Here is an 18,815-nt window from a genome sequence, read left to right on the forward strand (position 1 = left end):
CCTGCTAAACTGTGGCCTCAATCTCCGGTTCCCTTCTCCATGGCAAACGCGCATCGTCTTTTCAATCTTTCTTCATATGAAATTGTTTCATGTACTTAATTATTCTTGGAACCCAGCATTGAACCAACCACCTGTTTCTTCACGTGGTTGTTTTTTTGTTTTTTTTGGAGTGGGTGACCAGAACGGAACACAGTATTCCAGGTGAGGTTGTTACTGATTTACATAATAGCATTTTCCATATTCTCCAGCCTATTCCTTATGCATAATAAGTTTCCTTTTTGCCCTCCGACTGCATATTGATAACTGGTCTCAACTGAGCTGTCCACAATTCCTAGGACTCTTTCCTGAGCTGATAGTTAATTTAGCATAGTAAGGTGTGTGAATAGCCCAAATTGTTGCCTCCAATGTGCATTTGCCAACAATGAGCTTAATATTGATTGTAATGCCCGTTCACTAAACTTAATTAGATTCCTCTGCAGTTCTTTGCTCTTCTCCCAGCTTGAGCAAACCACGTGCAAGACAGCTGCTGATATACTTTTATCTCACTGACTAGACCACTTCGCTGTCTAGTTTTTTGTGGGGAATTTAAGCATTGAGATTGTTAACGTGAAACGGGCTCCTGTGTGTTCTAAGTATTGTCTTACCTTTTTGACCAGTTTTAAACTTCTCCTGTAATTCTCTAGCCATCTCCATTTTTTTTTATGTAGCACCCAAATGCTGTCAGTGGTATAATCTCAAATCATCACTTTACACCTGGGAAGCAGACACTTTTGGTTCCTTTTCTTTATTCCAGCATATGTGTATGTGTTTCTCCCCCCCACCTGCCCTCCTGCCCCCCCCCCCCCCCGCCCCCCAAAATAAAAAATATAAAACATCACCTCACTCATCTGCCTGGATTTCTAAAGTTAATTATGGAATTTTGTATAGTTAGTTTGACAACCTGGCTCAGTGATAGGTAGGGTAGGTGTTTTTCATCCTGAAAGAAATTTTAAACAGTTAAAAATCCTTGAATTGTTTGAAAATAAACTATCAATATTTTATACCATGATTGCTGTCCTTATTTAATAACTAACAGGCAAATGGTGCCAAAACTGCTCTCTTGCCAAAACTGCTCTCCTGCCAGGAATGTGTAATAAAAGCTAGAAGACACTAGTGGCTGTCAAACAGAAAAAAGCAGGATTGAAAGGTGCAAAATTTTTCCTCGGTAGCTCTGTGTGTGCTACATAGGGTAGTAAAAATGGCTAAATGCCTCCAACTGAAAAGAATTGTAGACCTCAGTTCATCCCACCTTCCCAGCCTGAACGAAGTGATTGGGTTAGATGTGCCCTGCCTCAGCATGGGGGGATAAAGTGGATGGCTTCATATTCCCTCCCAGCCCTACATGTCTATGATTTTATGCTATGGCAGAGAAGAAAGTCACTGTTCCTTCCATTCCCCTCATGATGACATTAGAACACCTCATGTCTAATCACTTTCAGAATATGGTTTCTGCACCAGCCCCATAGCTGCCTTTCTTCCAGTTTTATTGTGATAGATCATCTAGATACATACAAAAGCGACAAACAGTGCAAGTAAAGGTGGTATTTAGGAACCACCATATCTACAGCTGAAGACCAAAGTTTGTAGAGGCCAGCCAGGATACTGAATGGTTGACCCCACTAGCTAAAGGTACCCCTCCCCAGAGCAGCTTGGGTCCAACAGTCTCTAAGTTTAAGAAGTACAAGACCTAATATCAAACTCAATAATAATCTCCCAGCATGAAGTATTAAAATGGAGTCAGGTGGGCTTGAGTGTGAAGCATCAATTCCTGTACAGTGCATGTGAGGTTCATGCTGTGTGGAGGGTGCCATTTAGTTAGGAAGTTGTATTCAGGTCTTTCATATTCTTGTAGAAAGGAATTTGAGACAGGCAATGCATGGATTGTGCACATAGACACCACACTACTGGGGATGTTAGGTGAGCATTAACCTGAAACTTGTATCAGAGAGGAATGCTGCTATGAAGAGCAGCCATCATCACTGTCCCTTCCCTTCCCACAGATGCAAGGAGATTCCACAGGTTTGTAGAAGAGGAGGAAAAAGGAGAAAGCTTGCCATCCTTGTATGAGCACAGAGCCTCTAGGTATGGGCAATCCATCAGGTTCAATGTATTCAATGCATTTCACTTTATTTACACAAAACATTAGGAACACTGCATGTGTCCATCACCCCTCCCCATCCGCTTTTTGCCTTACAAGACTGTGAACTCTTACAGGCAGTCACTGTGTCTTCCCATGTGACCACTCAGCTGTGAGCAAATCTGGGCGAGCAAAACTATCTCCACCAAGATGTATGAATTGTGCCTAATGGTAAGAGATGTCTTTTCCAGAAGCTTTGACCCATGTATTTAGTTAACTAACCAAGCAAAATTCAGAACTTGTTTATTATGTGAATTTAGCAATTAAAATACATTTGATATAAAAAGATAAGAAATGTAAGACATAAGTGTGAGTTATTCACATCCAAAGAAATTTTTAGTAAAGTTCATATAAAAGTAATCTTAATGTTTTCTTAAATATTTATGCACAAAAAGCATATTTATAAATGTACAGTGTGCAACACAATCCTCTAGAAATGCACTATCTGTGAATAATTATTTTGGCTGGATTGAAAGGGGGAAACATTTTGTGGATCACCCATGGGTATGGATCAAGATAAATTCTGCTCCACCAGCAAGAGACCGAGCAAATGGGTCATAGTTAGAATTAATGGTCCCCTCAGTTAAGATGGATGCCAGTTGAAGTGTATCCAGAGCATTCTTCAATAGCTTACTGCAAACAGCTCACTCTAGGGCTCTGTACATGGCTGCTTTTCCTCAAATTGGCAGAAGGGGATTTTCTACCTCTCCCAACCTTTAATAGGGTAAGCTTTATCGAAGGCCTTTTTTACATTAATATTGCATACGAAGATGAAGGGGGATAGTGCATCTTTATAGCTTTTAAAACTAAGACTATCGGTTTCTCTTCTTAGTCAATATACCCCGGTGTCTGATGCAAATTACCAACAAATACTTTTGCTGCTGTACACCAATACCGTTAAATAAATTTGAAAGTCAACTGTGCATGTATAGAAGAGTCACCATAGCCTCCCAAAGGATTATATGGTGAGTTATGTGTTAGGAACCCTTGCAAGGCATCTAATAAACATTTGTTCAGTTTAGTAATATGTAGATCTTACTGGCCATCCTGGCATATTGTTAGTTATGGGACTCAGTCAGCAATCAGTACAATATGTTAGATGGTCCAGTAGGTAGTGTAGACAAAACTTGACTTAAATATCTCTAACTAAAATAATTTCCAGTGCACATTCTTAGGGAGACCAAGCAAATCTTCTTGAAGGTTGCACTTTAACTAGTGCCCCATCAAGCTTGATAAAGCTTCTAATTAATCTGTAATTTTCATTATTTCAGTCCCAGATTTTTCATTTCTATGTATTCTTGACAACTGCCTTTTGTGGTGTGTGTAGAAATTCCTGGGCCCAGGGAGGCCTTCAGATCTCTTATGGTCTAAGAATGTATTAAAACTAAATCCTGATCTACCAGAATGCCATTATTCATCAAGGCATTAATCCTCCCTCAAACTTCTATAAGCAGAAGCTGTATATCCTGAACTCCAGGAAGTGGGCCCTTTCTCCCACTCCCAGTCCCACACAGGTAGACTTGTTTTCTCCCACTTGCTTTCCCCTCACTACTGCACTGGGATCTCTCAGTCCACGGGGCCCAGATTCCAATGGGCCTGCCTTGCAGTGTAACCTTGATGATCGCACCCAGTTTCTTGCCCACTGTTGACTCCCTCAGCATTAAAGGTACTGTACTGCCCTGATCTTTTTGCCTGAGGAGAATGGAACTGTATTCTTGTTTTCAGATCTCACAGCTATTCCTGAATCTGACTTGAGAATGGATTATGTTAAGTGACAGAAGGCCACCCTTGCTGTGGGGTAGGGCATGCTGCTTCCATGAGACTCCCATCCCTTACCAGGGACCAGAAACTGAAGTGGGGGTCTTGTACATGAACATTAGGGAACAGTCATCTAAGGTACAGAGCTCCCATTAACTGTTAGGAGAGCTACAGAGATTCAGTACTTGAGAAAGCTGGGCCCTTAGCACTGGTGCCCTACTTCATTTTAAACGCAGACATCACACTTTGTGCTGTCTGTAGAAAAGCAGGTCATCTGAGTTTAAGTCAATGCCTGGTGGGGGGCGGGCGGAAAGAAAGCTTTTAAGATCACACAAACAGCAGCTGTTTCAAGTAGAAGCTTTTGAACTGACAGTGTTTAGGAAAAGCTGGTTCAGGTTAAAATACGCATCTGAATCTTTGCGCAGAACTTCTTAAACAGGTGGGGGGGAATAAAACCCCAGTGAACTGTAATCAGGAGGAGGAGGAGAACGGCATGCTCTCATTTTTTCCAGCACTATGTTACCGTAAGGAAATCTCCAACTAGCTTCACTGAGGTGGCCACAGCTGGAACTGCAGAAACTCGGCCTGGTCATTCCAGAAAGAACGGATTCCTTGCTCCTGCTGGCAGCTTTCAGACTGTAAAACAGAGCAGTGTCACTTTCAATGCATGGGGCGGGAGGGGAAGTGTCTAAGATTATTTAGTGAATTGAATGAGACAGCATAGAAGGAAACAGCCCCATTCATTGGTGGTGACGGCGAGCACAGTGTTGTAGGGATTGACTGGGATTGTGTACACTCAAGGGAATTTGTGCCTCCCAAGTACTTCATCAAAATACATGGGACCAGCTCTGCATTTAGGCCACCATGTAGTCATGGGATAACATTTGATCACTCTTAACTTGGGCTGCATTTGATGTGATACCATTCACAAGAGTGATAAGACACTGAGCCTATCACCGGAATACTCCAAGGAAGTTAGTGTTTGCCTTATTTTGTGTCCTTACCCTCCAGTTACCTTATTTTAGATGGTCAGGACTCAAAAGGGTTATTTCAAGAACTAAGAGTAAGTTTCTAAGGAGTCATGCACTTTCCCCTCACAGCTACCATGCAAGATTCCCAGGGAAGAAACCCCCCAGCCATTGGTTAGAGCTTTTAGGAAACTTTTAAATTTGTATTTAGGCAATAAGATCTTTGAAAGAAAAATGAAGCACCAAAACCTCTATATGTAGCACAAGGTATTTCTTATTTGGGGAGCTGAGGGGCAACAGCTCCTGTTGGATTCTACAAATTCTTACATTTTGAGCCATAGGACATATGTTTTCCAAGGGACATGTTCCCAAGGGGCTATGGAACCTCTACTATCTGATGCCCCTAAACTTCTAAAGGAAGTTCTTTTTCTGGCTTTTACACCTTTAAGAGTCAAATTTTAAAGTATTTTCTTCCTACAGCCATGAGGATTATTTACCTTAAAAAAAAAAAAAAAAAAAAAAAGAAGAAGAAGAAGAAGAAGAAGGCGGCAAATATTCCAGCATGTCTGTATGATCCAGGGCATTAGGAAAAGCATCAAATATTACAAGACTTACCATAAAATCATAAGCATTGGTAACTTCTAAGCTATCATACATTTATGAATTTCATTAAACTCCTCAGCTAAATAGCCCCTGAGGGCTGAAACAAACCCCTGCCAAGACTAAGCTCCCCCAACTAACTACCTTTACTATAAGCAATAAAGCCCTAGCTATTTTTACCTGAGGAAAAGGTAGTCAGAAAATTCTGTCTGTTGGTGCTGAGACACCATTTTGAGTCAGGTGAAGAGGGCTAATTGGCCAGAACCTGTTAGGGGGCGGGGCTAAGGAACTATAAATCTTCCTTCAGAGATGAGGCATTCACTCCATTCTGGGAGATTAGTCTAGGGAGGAAGTGTTTGCCTATCTTGAGTAGCTGGGGCTATACTGGGGTTTTTGCCTAGGGAAGGGCCTGTTTTGGTTCTGAGGGACATGCTAGTTTGGGAGGCTTAATTCAGTAAAAATCTCTGTTATAGCTTTGAGGAGCTTATTCCAATTTAGGAGTTTAATATGGCTCAAAGTTTATTTTAGCTTAGAAGCTTGCTTTAGGTGAGCTGCTTTCTCTGGCTTGGAATTTTAGCTTGCTCTAGTCTTCAGAGCTAGAGAATCCCAGTTAAATGATTTCAATTAGAAGGTTTCCAACTTCTTAGGGGGGCATTTATAAAGGCATTATTCTGAAGCTGGTAGTAGAATCTTGTGATCTAAATGACCATGTGTCCTTGGAAGTCTTAAATCAAAATAATTAATTTTTCTATATCTCTAGTGGACTCAATTTTTTCTTTGTTACTGCACTTATGAGTCCAAGACCTTCAGCACAATATGACCAGTGTACTGTGACACTATAGTTTCCCCTTTTGACCTGAGTGGTTAGCCAATATTTGAGGCCTTGCAGAGTTGTGATGGAACTGATGATGGAATCAAATATTCCTTTGATGCAATCCTATTTATTTACAAAGACTGTACACAAAGTCCTATTTCCTGAACAAAGTAGGAAACACCAATCAAACAGCAGGTACTTTCCTTATCTCCAAGTCTTCCCCCTCTGATCAGTTCCATCTCCATGGAGCTCTGTCTCGCTGCGCCTTCTCAGGGCCATGCTTTTGACCATTTCTCTTGCTTCTTGCTGTCTGCTGGCTTTCCCCTCATTTTCTGCCTCTCAAGCACACCCTGCAACCAATCCTCTAGCTCCTGTATTTACCACCAGACCTAAGGAAACCCCTCAGATCACATGGCTTGCCCTGCTCAGGGTTCACCATGTGGCCCAGTGCCTTGTGGAGTAACCTCCTATTGTTTCCAGCTATCACTACATAAAGTGGCATTTAACTGTTCCTTCCATTTAGCATGAAGGAAAGGGGGTTTAGCACATCCGTCAGCTTTAATCAGGTCTGTGATTGTTTACATATTGAAGATCCGCTTGATAGCAGCTACTAACATCTTCCAGCATAACACTGTTACAGATTGCTTTTATCATACGGTTTTGACAACCTCACCTGTTCTCTGCTAACTAATTTAGCTCCCTTTAGGACTTATTCTCACATTCTCCGAACAGCCACCATTTCTAAAAAGTCAGTTTGCCACCAAGACGTTCTCTTCTCTTCTGCAACTGTAACTTTTTTGCAAAATGACACTGTCCTGAAGAACAATATGTAGCCTTGCACCAATCATAGTCTTAGAAACAAGAGCTTTATGCCATTAAAGAAGGGAGATTTCTAGGCTTCACAGAGACAAGTAGCACTTGCTGCTAGCCCTGGAATGTCACAAGATATCAGACTTTAAAAATGGCATGTTTGTTTAAAGAAAAGCTATTTTAGGTCATTTTTAGAGCCATTTTGTTCTACTGAGCCTTGCACAGTCCATATGTATTGTTATACATGGCTTTTCAACTGAAAGGATTCAAGAAATCATCTCAAAATGAGTGCCTTAAATTTTTCTTTAAAAATCTGTAACACGTGTCCACGGGCAGAACATATGAGGGATTGATTCAGTTATTAAGATTTTATGGCCACTTTATTAGAATGACCTGCATAGCCCTTGGCTTTAGCACTCATAAGTGATTCTTCCATTTCAAATTCTTGCCAATAGAACCTTTCCACTACATCATCAGTATTCTGTGTGTATGTAGACCCGCACGCACACATACACACACACTCAGCTAAAGTAATATAGCTAATCACTGAAATTTTCCTATAAGCAAATCATTTTAGATCTTGACCAAGAACTTTATCATCTGTGGTTGCTCAGATCCCCCATACCATACGCCACAGTCTTCAGTGTGACCAGTCCAGCACAATCAAGATGGCATGATGGCTGTAACTTATTGTCAGCACAAAATGAATGATCACTCGGGTCAGCACAGCCTCCATACTGTGAACTGGCCTTAACCTGGGAATTGAAACCAGTCTGAGACTTTCAGTCTTATAACCGCCCTGGAACTGAGAACCACCTACCGTAACTGAGAAAATAAACATTCCTCGTCTAGAGCTAAGTCATGTTAGTACAGTACATTTAATAGACAGCCCTTGTTCCCCTCTCAGGCAGCTGTCAGGAATTAGGCAGAGGAAGGTGGCCAATATATTAAAGTGCTTAAAAGCAGGAAGAGAAATGAGGCCCTCACATCCATCTATTGTAAAGTTGCCACTTGAGCATCCTGAGCCTATGGCTCTTAAATGGGTTATGCTTAGCTGATTCATGTAAGAGAAGGGCAAAAACAAGCATTGTTAGACGAATATCTGCTGGGTGCATTTGGTGCCTGCTGAGAACTTCTAGGACCAACAGCAAGTCTTTGTCAGCAAAAGGCCCTCATCTTTGGAATTTGTTTCCTGCAGCCATCCACCACAGTTCGAGATTAGTGACCTGGGTCACCTGGTCCCTCAGGTGTAGAACTAGTACATGAGGGCAGTGCAAATGTATCTAGGTGACTTTTGTAATTTGTTTGACTTTCATTTACTGTTAGGTTCCTGGATGATCCGGTCCCCGGTACTGAATAAATAAATCAGTCACACAGCATGATCACCAGCAAAATGATTTACAGAGTGTCAGACTGTTCTGTCAAGTGTGATTCAGCACAAAAATATGCAAGACTCTCTTTGATTTTGTGTGTGTGTGTGTGTGTGTGTGTGTGTGTGTGTGTGTGTAAAGGACAAGAAAGAGGCATGAAACACAGACCCCAAAAGCATCTGCTTTTGTTTGCTCTCTGTCCAAGTAAAGCGTTTCAGTTCTTCTGAAGCCAGCACCATCCCACTGTCTGCCTGATAATCCTGAAAAAGATTAAAACCCTATTAGGCATTTAATGAAAACAAGTTATTTTTAAAAGAATCACATTCTTTTTGGGTCAAATTTTCAAAAGCAACTTAGGTGTTGATTTTCCATGAGACCTGGGCTTCTGAGTGCCTATTTTACTTTTGAAAATGGGTACCCATTGTGTGGCTATAATGAACACATGAAACTAACATGGCTCCAACATTTTAAACAAAAACACCTATGAAGTGTCCAGCTCTGTTTCTATAATAGCAATCCAACATGGTGTGTTGGGTTAGCCACCCCTGTGATCAGCCCATGGGACAGCAGCAGCAGGAATGGGGGAACTGATATGGCAAACCTGAGTGTGGAGCTGAACCTCAGTCCATCCCCTAAACATTTCAAAGGTTTGGTTTGATTCAAATAAGTACCCTTCATTCACCCTGCTCCCATCTCTCATCTCCCTCTCTACAACTCCACAAGGCCTAATAATTTAGGGAGGGAGAGGCAAACTTTGCCTCATAGAGGGACTCATTGTCAGCTCACTAGGTTCCTAGCAAGCCTGCCTAAAATGGAGTAGAATTCAGTTGCTCTCTTCTTTACTGATACAGAAGTGCAACCACAAAACTAGAAATCCCACTCTGCATGCTCAGGCTGCTCAGATGAAGATGGGACACAGGGCACCAGATTCTCTAGTCTCTGTTGACTACACCTTCATATCAAAGGAGAAGGTGGTGGCAGACCATGTTATGGAAATGTGTGGTCCATACTGGCCAATTCTTGATGCTCTTCATTTTGCTTTCTTCAGCTTTTCGCCTATTACAATATTGTTTATAAACAACCTAACTTCTAAGAGCAGATAATGCTGCACTGCACAGACACACAGACAAATTAAATGCCCCTTTAAAAAAATTAAATGTAAATATATGAATAAAAAACAAATTGTCCATTGTACTTGGGCTGAGTATCACTTACATCAAATACAAAGATATCCTTGGATGAAAGCTCTTCAAAGGTATTTACCCTCTGGGGTGGCTTCATTTTGAAGGTGTTTATGTATCTATTCAACAAACAAGCAGAAGACAGATATCATCAAGAAGTTTTTTCTAGGAAACCTCAGCAGCTATGCAATAAAATGAGTTTTGCATAAAAAGCATAAATAGGGACTGTTCTTTCATTTTAATATTTTAAAATGTATTAACTTGTTTGATGGCTAAATGGTTTACATACAAAACCCATTCTATGTAAACCCTCATTAACTTGTGATTCAGTGGCCATGTGGGAAGGCTTCCCCTTTTCCCTCTTCACCAGGTCTTTTATCATCTCTCCCCTCCCCACAGTCTACCAGTAGATACTTCTCTGCATGACCTTGCCCATATATCACTCCTTTAGCTTTGAAGATGTAGTACCGAGCTCAGAAGCTTGAGTAGCCTCTGCTGGGCCGCATCCACAACTGATAATGTGTGGGTTATCTCCCCCAGAATGCACTGCACACACCAGAGCAGGTAGAATTTCAAATCAGTGGCAGGTGGTGATGGGAAGGAATGTAGTGGGGGCACTAATTGGAGGGTTATACAGAGGTAGTGTGAGATTCATGGAAAGGCAGGGAAGGACCAGATGCCATTTTGGAATCCACGGAGGAAGAGAGAAATTAAGGGTGATCTTTTTTTTAAAAAAGTAAAGTTTTGAGTCAGATGATGGAGAGGACAGAAAGTTCAGGGTGGTTTTTAATGGTTTTCTCATCCTAATCCAAACCATGCCTGAGGAGAAATTTCCTCTGCATAGTTAATATAAAGAAAAACCTCTTGGTACTTTTTCTCTTACCCAACATTTTCAGTGGTTTCACAGTTTGATTTTGGAACTGAAATATCTTCACTCAAATGAGAGTTGACTGAGGTGGGACTTGAGTATGCAAATCTGCTATCTGCTGTAAATATAGTATTCAAAGGGATATAGTCTTTGCCATCCTAAAAACCCAAAAATATATTTAATTACAATAAAGACAGTCCAGGGTATAGCTAGTGTATATACAGTAATATGTTGATGCCATTTAGTTCTGTACCTGTTGTACATTTGCTTGAAGCAGGTCCCCTAACCTTTCCACCAGTTCAGAAAATCTCGGTCTTTCATTGGGGTTCCCATGCCAACAGTCTAACATGATTTGATAGCTGGGAAAATAAAAACAAAATGAGCACATTTTGTGGTAACACACGATATGTTCCTCACTGGTGCATATCAAACAGCTCCAGGTTTTTTATGGTAGTGTCATGTCACTGGATTTAATTATTGTTCTTCATAATGCTTTAATCTGGAAAAGCCAGAAGGATTTCTGCATTTTAACAAGGAAGATGTCCGGCATTACCAGGGACTGTTATTGAAAAGAAAAGAGCCAATCTTCAGAAACAGACTCCTCCTTGGGGGCACTGATGGGTCTTGAAAAGCAACCCGAGAAGGTTGCAATCAGAGGATAACTTAACCAACAGCTCCTAAAAGATATTTTTTTATTCCTAGCACAGCTTTAAACCATGGTATAGAGCATTTATTATCTGGTAATGGAAGGCACCGTAAGATGACTCATATGAATGTCTCACTTCCTTGTATTGGTCAAGTCTAGTTTTCCTTCCTGCAATAAAATATTTGAAACAACAAAAAAGTTCTTAAGTGTCAGTAGGATAATAAAATTAGCCAGTAGGTTACACTTCCAGAGAGGATTAAGTCTAGTGTGTATCCTTTTACTCCACCTTCTGCCATTTTTTGTAAGTGTTGCTATTTAGAGTCCTGTTGATGATCTCAGGACGTGGGTTGCGGACAAGGCACCATAAAAACCTTCAGTCTATTTCCTTTTGCAGAGGGAGGCCCAAATGACAGACGTGCAGAATGAAAGTGGATTCTGATTTCTGTGATTCATTCAGAACTGACATGATCAAAGTTTTTTGTGTTTTTTTTTTAAAAAAGGCTGAGTATGGTGTGACTTGTATCCGATGAATGAATAATACAAGTGCAGAGCATTTGTTTAAAGATTACATAGGCCAAATGCTCTGATAGGACTTTATTGTCTAAATGTCAATTGTATCTGTTGAAAGCACTTCTCATCTTTACCTGAGATGAAATCAGGGCTCTGAAAGGCTCAGGTGATTAGTAACAGTGTATGGAGCCTTTTATCTCTAGGTCATCTAGCCAGGGAGGCAGAGACTGAAAGTTGTTATCATTTGATGACCAATTTGGTGGCCTATGTAAAATGAGTCATCACTTTTAGTCCAATTCCTAATGAATTGTCTGCACAGTTGGCAGAACGGTTGAAAACTGCAGAGAGGCCAAGGACTAAAAAGGCCTGGAGACCCTTTCACCTTCCCTTACTGTTAGAGGTGGTCTCCAGAAAAGGGTTGAGTCCACAGCAGCTGAATAGCAGGGGGGATACTTGAACTGTTACTGCCCAAGTTAATAAAATGATAATACTTGGCACTTATATGGTGTTTCTCAAGTAGATATGTTAATAATTATCAAACTTGGATGGATATAAAGTGGATATCCATGGATTTGCATGGCTCTGCATATAGGAAAAGTAAACTCACATTTCTGATGTTGCATATTCTGGGGCCCGCATCCTTGTGCCTTCTTTTAATCTGCTGCAGAAGTCCTCATCTATTTGCACCCCTGGGTAAGGAGAAGCACCTAAAGGTAACAGTGTACAAATCAGTACTTGGACCGAGGTAGGTTGAGTAATTGTCTATACATGTATAGTTCTAGTGTTATACCACTGAACGCATAGTCAAGGGCCCTGATCCTGTAAGACACCAAGCGCCTTCAACTTCCATGGATGCCAACCCAAGTTACAGGCATTTAGGCCCAGATCCTCAAAGATATTTTAGACTCTTCACTGCCATTGAAATCCATGTTCCAAGCTGTTGACACCAATGGAAGTGACAAGGCTAAATATCTTTGAGGCTCTGGGTGTAAATATCTTGCAGGATTAGGTCCATGAGTATTAGCAGCACTTGGCTGGATTTAAAGAAAACAAGAGCAATTCAGTTTTAAAATAGATACCCAATAAAAGGAAATGCGATTTATCTTTTCTTCATACCTAAGAACGGTTAGATTCCTCAATACATACAAATACTGCCCTAAAAACTCTAATAGACACAGTCTCACCAACTCCAACTGTTCACACAGCATAAGTCATGCCTAAAAAATCATGACATTGGTTTATCAATCGTGATTTTTTTCCTAAAAACATAGCAACATTTGTGTTCTTTGCCTTCTGAGAGCATTTAGGGTGCACTCAGGTCATTCAAGCTTTTCTCCACAACCAAGAAGACTCTGAAACTTAGTTTAAAAAAATGAAAGCCGAGGTTCTCAAATAATTACTTGAGACCAGGAGCTGGGGCTTTGAAAGAAACACCAAACATTGCCATAAAACCACCAGACACAGCAGCACTGCCAACAACGTGTATTCAAACTAGTCAATGATCGCATGAGGGACAGCCTGGGACTGTTTCCTCCACTGTTGTGTCAGTCTCTCTGCTGGACCCAATTAAGATTCTTCTCTTCTGAATGTCATTGTTTCCCTTTCAGTATTGATTCTATAGCCTGCAGTTTTCACTTAAAAAAAATTGCCCCGCACAGGGTTTTTATTTCAAATTCTGTGCTCTAGTTTGTTCCACAGCGTCTGTTTCAATGTTTATTCGTCTGTGCCTGCCAGTGATGAGTGTAAGTAGGAAGCAGCTGTGAACGGTGAAGTGCTGGCATTGTGTTGCTGAAGGATAATTGTGGCTGGTAGATTTTTCAAAGAGTGGAAATAGAAGGTGTCATTTTAAGCACATCTCAACACAGCGAAATTAAAGAGGTTCTGTTTATTGGGGCATTTTTGGTTTTGACTAGGTTTTTATTTGCTCTCAAAGGAAAAGTTGAAACCAATTAGGGGATTCTAAATCATATAGAGCCAAATCCTAGACTCAGTGAAGTCAATTACACACTCCCAATGACTTCAGTAGGATCAGGAATATTAGTCCTACAGGAATATTATGTGCACAGCAAAGGCTCAGCGCTGCAGAGGTCACTTGCATGCACAGTCTCAGAATTCAGCGTAACCATTCTCTTGGAGAAAAGGCTACAAGACTGGGCCCTAAGAGCTACACTGAGGGTCAAATCCTGCTTGCCTTATACGCACAGACCCAAGGGTATTTACATATTAGAATGAAATGTTCAAACATTGATTTTACTTTCCTGTCAAGCCCTCCGTCTGGGAGTCTGTGTTTCCCTTTCAAACAAAGCACCTGAAACTAGTCAGGCTGCGTTCACCTCAATGGATCAACTATCAATAGATCTTATAGGGCATGTCTTCGCAGTGACCGACAGTGAGTCTCGGAGCCCAGCTCACCGGACTTGGCTTTGCAGGGCTTGGGTTACGGCACGACAAATAGCTGGGGAGACATTGCGGGTTTGGTCTGGAACTCAGGATCTGAAACCTAGGGAGTGGGAGTGGGCTCCAGACCAAGCCACAGCGTCTACACAGCTATTTTTAGGCTGGTAGCTGGAATCCCGTGAGCCCAAGTCTGTAGACCCAGGTTCTAAGACTCGCTGCCACTCATGCCATAGACATACCTATAGGGGAATTCTGAGCCATGGTCTTGGAGGGTAAATAAAGGAGAAACTGTTCAAATACTTCGGTTATCTAGTTGTAATTTGTAACAGTACTCTAGCTGAGCCTAACCAGTGCTGGGTAGAGGGGTACTATCAGCTGCCATGACTTGCATGCTATGCCTCTGTTAATGCAACCCAAAACTGCATTTGCTTTTTTTGCAACAGCATCGCATTGGAGACTCATGTTGAGGTTGTGATCCACCACAACTCCCAGATCCTTCTCAGCAGTGTTGCTGCCCTCCAGTTATCTCCCATTCTGTGTTTGTGCATTTGGTTTTTCTTCCCTAAGAGTAGCACCTTACCTTTGTTTTTGTTGAATTTCATTTTGTTGTCTATAGCTCAGTTCTCTAATTTACCAAGATCCCTCTGAATTTTAGCTGTATCCTCAAAGTGTTTGCAACCCCCCTAGCTTTGTGTCATCTGCAAATTTGACTCTATGCTCTCTATTCCTACATTCAGGTCATTAATACAGATGTTAAAGAACACTGGACCCAGAAGAGAACCTGTGGAACCCCACTTGAGACCTCCTTCCAATCTGACATGTCCATTAATAATTACTCTGTTTTGCGGTTCTTTAACCAATTATGAATTCACCTAATGGTAGTTCTACTGAGCCCACATTTCTCCAACCTGCTTATGCGAATGTAATGTGGGACTATGTCAAAAGCCTTCCTGAAGTCCAGGTATGTCATGTCCACTGCATTCCCCCTATCCACCAAACTAGTTACCTTGTCAAAGAAGGAAATCAAGCTGGTTTGGCATGATTTGTTCTTGGTAAATCCAGGCTGGCTGCTAGTGATCACCCCTTCATCCTCCAGGTATTTGCAAATTGAATGTTTTATACATTGCTCTAGTAGCTTCCCAGGTATCAAAGTCAGGCTGACTGGTCTATACTTCCCTGGCTCCTCCATTTCCCCCTTTTAAAGATGGGAACTATGTTAGCCCTTCTCCAGTCTTCCATGAGTTTGCAAATATTATTGCCAGTGGCTCTGAGATTTCTTCAGTTAATTCCTTCACCACCCTGGGGTGAATTGCATCAGGCCCTGCTGACTTGTATTCACTCAAATTGGTCAGAAGATCTCTGACATGTTCTTTACTTATCCTGTTCTGCATCCCTTCCCCTTCATTGTCTATGATAACTTCACTAGTCATCCAGTCACATGTTATTTTTTGTGTGAAGACTGAAGCAAAGTAGGCATTGAGCAACTGCAGCTTCTTATCACCTTCCATTACCAGTTCACCTTTTCTACTGAGGAGCAGACCCATACCATCCCTGATCCTTCTTTGTGGTCTGACATCTGTAGAGCCCCTTCATGTTGTCTCTGACATTCCTTGCCAGTTGCAATTCATTCCTTGCCTGGGCTTTCCTGATTTTGTTCCTACACACTTGTACTATTCCCATGAATGCTTCCTTAGTGACATGCCCCTCCTTCCATTTCCTGTATGTATCACTTTTGGGTTTTAGATAGCTAAAATACTCCTTGTGCAGCTATCTTGGCCACCTATGGCTATTCATTGGTCTCATGTGGTTCTCCATGAAATTGAACAAACAGCTACACACACAACATAGATCATATGTACCTAGGATCAAAGGACTGAGCCAAAGTCAGCTGAAGTCAGTGGGCATTCTTCCACTGATTTAAATGGGCTATAGATTAGACCCTAACTGTTAATTCTCTGATTTCCATAATATACATTTAAACCTACCCAAGGAAAATATTTCCCACAGCAATACCCCATAAGACCACACATCACTTTTCGTATTGTAGATCTTATCAAATATGGATTCTGGAGCCATCCACTTGAGGGGAAGTCGTGCCTGTAACAAAATGAACAAGCCAGATAATTTTCAGTGGATACAAAATTCAACCAGAGATGACATAAAAATATGTATCCATGTAAATAGTTATCATCGGAGCAGGATTTTATTGTATTGTTTTACAGACACCAAGAATACAATGAGCACTCAATCAACCAGAACATTTTATTCTCTATTTTGCCGGGTAATTTTTTTTTCTATTTAAAATTAAATGAATTTTCCATCTACTCTATGTGGTGTAAAAAAATGTAAACTGAGAAGCCTATTACATTTTAATAGGGAGACATTTTCAGTTATTCAAACAATAATTCTTGGTGCCCATTTAGTACTCTAAGTCTTTAAAGCAATTTATAAACATTAACTCCTGGAAGGTAGGTTAAGATAAGTCTTGATTCTGCCAAGAGAACCACATGGGTGGATTTCAGAACCCACACCAAGTTCCATTCACTTCAATATGCACAGGCGCAGTTTGCCTGCATAGGTTTCACTGGGAGCAAGCCTCCCAGCCCAGGAGACAGACTCATGCTAGCTCAGCCTGATTTTACAAGTGGGAGGCCAAACTTACTCCTAGTGCAACTCCATCAACTTCAGTGCAGTTATGTTAAATCTACCCCAATGTCACTAAGAGCGGAATTTGGCCCTGTGCATGTACACTCAGGGACACGGACCCCTTTTGGCATAAATGATTGCTTTCAAGGAAGCAGCTCACTTTGACTGGCTTACTTGGCCAGGCTAGCCAAGAAACAAATGCCAACATGTAAACTATTAAAAGACCAGAGCTGTGAAACGGTCAGCATTTCCGAGCATTGTTTTTAAGGATGCAAATGGTCACTGTATATACAACACATCTGGATTGCTCATCTTCACATAGAATCTATGATAGCTTTCAGACCCTTTTAAGTGCAGGGAATATAAACATTTACAGACCATTTTAATGAAAGTTTAAAATGATACGTTATGAACAACTGGACAAACAAACCGAATGTTGACTTACATCTCCTTTTCTCACATAATCGGGATTCTTATAAATATCTCTTGCAAGGCCAAAATCACAGATCTTCACTACATTGTTCTCAGATAAAAGGACATTTCTGGCTGCCAGATCACGATGAATACACTATAATAAAACAGTTGAACAATCAAACTGCATTTCTTTAATCCTACCCACAAATTTCCTGAATCTTTCCGTTTCCTTTTTTAAAAAATATTATTATTCGAAAGATCAAATTAATATTTTCTTAAGGAAGTTGACAAAAGTTTATATGAAGTTACTGTAAACAATGGGCAGTTCTTCACAAACAAACATTTTTCCAGACCAAAAAGTCATGAGCCTTTAATCTGTTACCTATTACGAAGGTAGACATTAAACAGGTTTGTGCTCCGTGGTTAATATAGCTTGAAAAAAAATTCTCTGAATGAATCAGCTTCAACCACAGTCTTCCACCTTAATCCTGTGTTTATAGTATGAAGACTTGAATAAACACATGCTTATATTTAGAACATCAAGAGGGAAGCCACCCTTCCTTTGGGAGTTCTGCCAAGGAAAGGTGTCACTAAAATATAGACATCATTTCACCTCTCCTAAGTCTGATTCTGCTGGAGAGGAATATCCAAAAGGGTAACACTGACCTTTCTGGATGACAAGAACTCCATGCCTCTAGCCACCTGAAAACTGTAAGAAATCAGATCTTCCATAGTGAGGGGCCATTTGTAAAAGTCATCAGAATCTGGAAGCAATTTAACACATACTAAGTTAATAAGGTATTTTTCCTAACTGCCGCTGTTACCTTGTAAGTTCACTCTTAGTCTTAGTGCTTGGACATCCAACCAACAACCCAAAATAGTGTTTGCTTTATACTCTGTTACTCCAGTGTTTTTCCCAAAGATAAAGAGAGTCAAGAAGAAACAGTCATACGTTTTCCTGTCAGATTTAGTAACCCAGTAAATAATCTTTTTTAAAAAACTTCTAGCTTCTGGACATGATGCTGTGAGCATCTCCCACGGATGTTTAGGGAGATAAATGAAGAAAAATTTTCAGAGATGCAGAGCACATTGTAAAAATATCACAGACTGTGTAGGAACAGGAAGGAATTAATACCTACCCTCCTCTTCCTCCTCCACATCACTCAGACTTTTATCTTCCTGAAATCCGGAGCTTGCTAAGCTCTCGCTGCTGGTGACACTAGCCAGTCTTTGTTTTTTACCTTCCACCAGCTCAATATCTTTTTTCTCTTTCATCTGTTCTACTTGCAACAACGCATCCTTTAAACAGAGGAGGCAAGAGATACTGTGTCAAAGTTGTAGGAGCTGGATGAATGAAATCAGTTCAGCCAATGAAACGGTCTCATCTGTGATCTGTTACTAAAATCTTCCTCTTCCCTCTATGGGCGTGATGCTCACATAGGCAAGCACGGTCTCAAGAATGGCTGGTATTGGTCTACTCATGTAATTAAGTAAGTGTCCACCAACACAAATAAGGTTGGCACTATTGGCCCCCATGGTTGTGACAAAGAAAGAATCCACTAAACCAAGTGAAACCCCAGCAGATTCCACTGCAGGGAGTGTGCTGTGTAGGCACAAGGGATCCACAATCTTTTATTCTTGATGTTCCTATTCTTCA

The 18,815-nt window shown here is 40.9% G+C and overlaps 1 protein-coding gene across 6 annotated transcripts in view; it reads right to left on the bottom strand.

Moving 5' to 3' along the window:
* Nucleotides 1-2,407: 2,407 nt before the first annotated feature.
* FLT1 (fms related receptor tyrosine kinase 1) overlaps nt 2,408-18,815 on the bottom strand; it is a 137,422-nt gene continuing 121,014 nt past the window's right edge. For all 6 annotated transcript variants that reach the window (XM_043531337.1, XM_043531339.1, XM_043531325.1 and 3 more), the window contains 10 exons: nt 18,298-18,457; nt 17,825-17,922; nt 17,190-17,312; nt 16,084-16,195; nt 12,309-12,408; nt 10,799-10,904; nt 10,561-10,703; nt 9,712-9,796; nt 8,665-8,756; nt 2,408-4,570 (listed from right to left, as the gene is read on the bottom strand). In XM_043531337.1, coding sequence (XP_043387272.1) covers nt 4,366-4,570; nt 8,665-8,756; nt 9,712-9,796; nt 10,561-10,703; nt 10,799-10,904; nt 12,309-12,408; nt 16,084-16,195; nt 17,190-17,312; nt 17,825-17,922; nt 18,298-18,457 — 1,224 coding nt within the window. In that variant the 3' untranslated portion in view covers nt 2,408-4,365. The remainder of the gene's footprint in view (nt 4,571-8,664; nt 8,757-9,711; nt 9,797-10,560; nt 10,704-10,798; nt 10,905-12,308; nt 12,409-16,083; nt 16,196-17,189; nt 17,313-17,824; nt 17,923-18,297; nt 18,458-18,815) is intronic.

The sequence above is a fragment of the Chelonia mydas genome, chromosome 1, assembly GCF_015237465.2.
Source record: "Chelonia mydas isolate rCheMyd1 chromosome 1, rCheMyd1.pri.v2, whole genome shotgun sequence".
Classification (NCBI taxonomy): Eukaryota; Metazoa; Chordata; order Testudines; family Cheloniidae; genus Chelonia; species Chelonia mydas.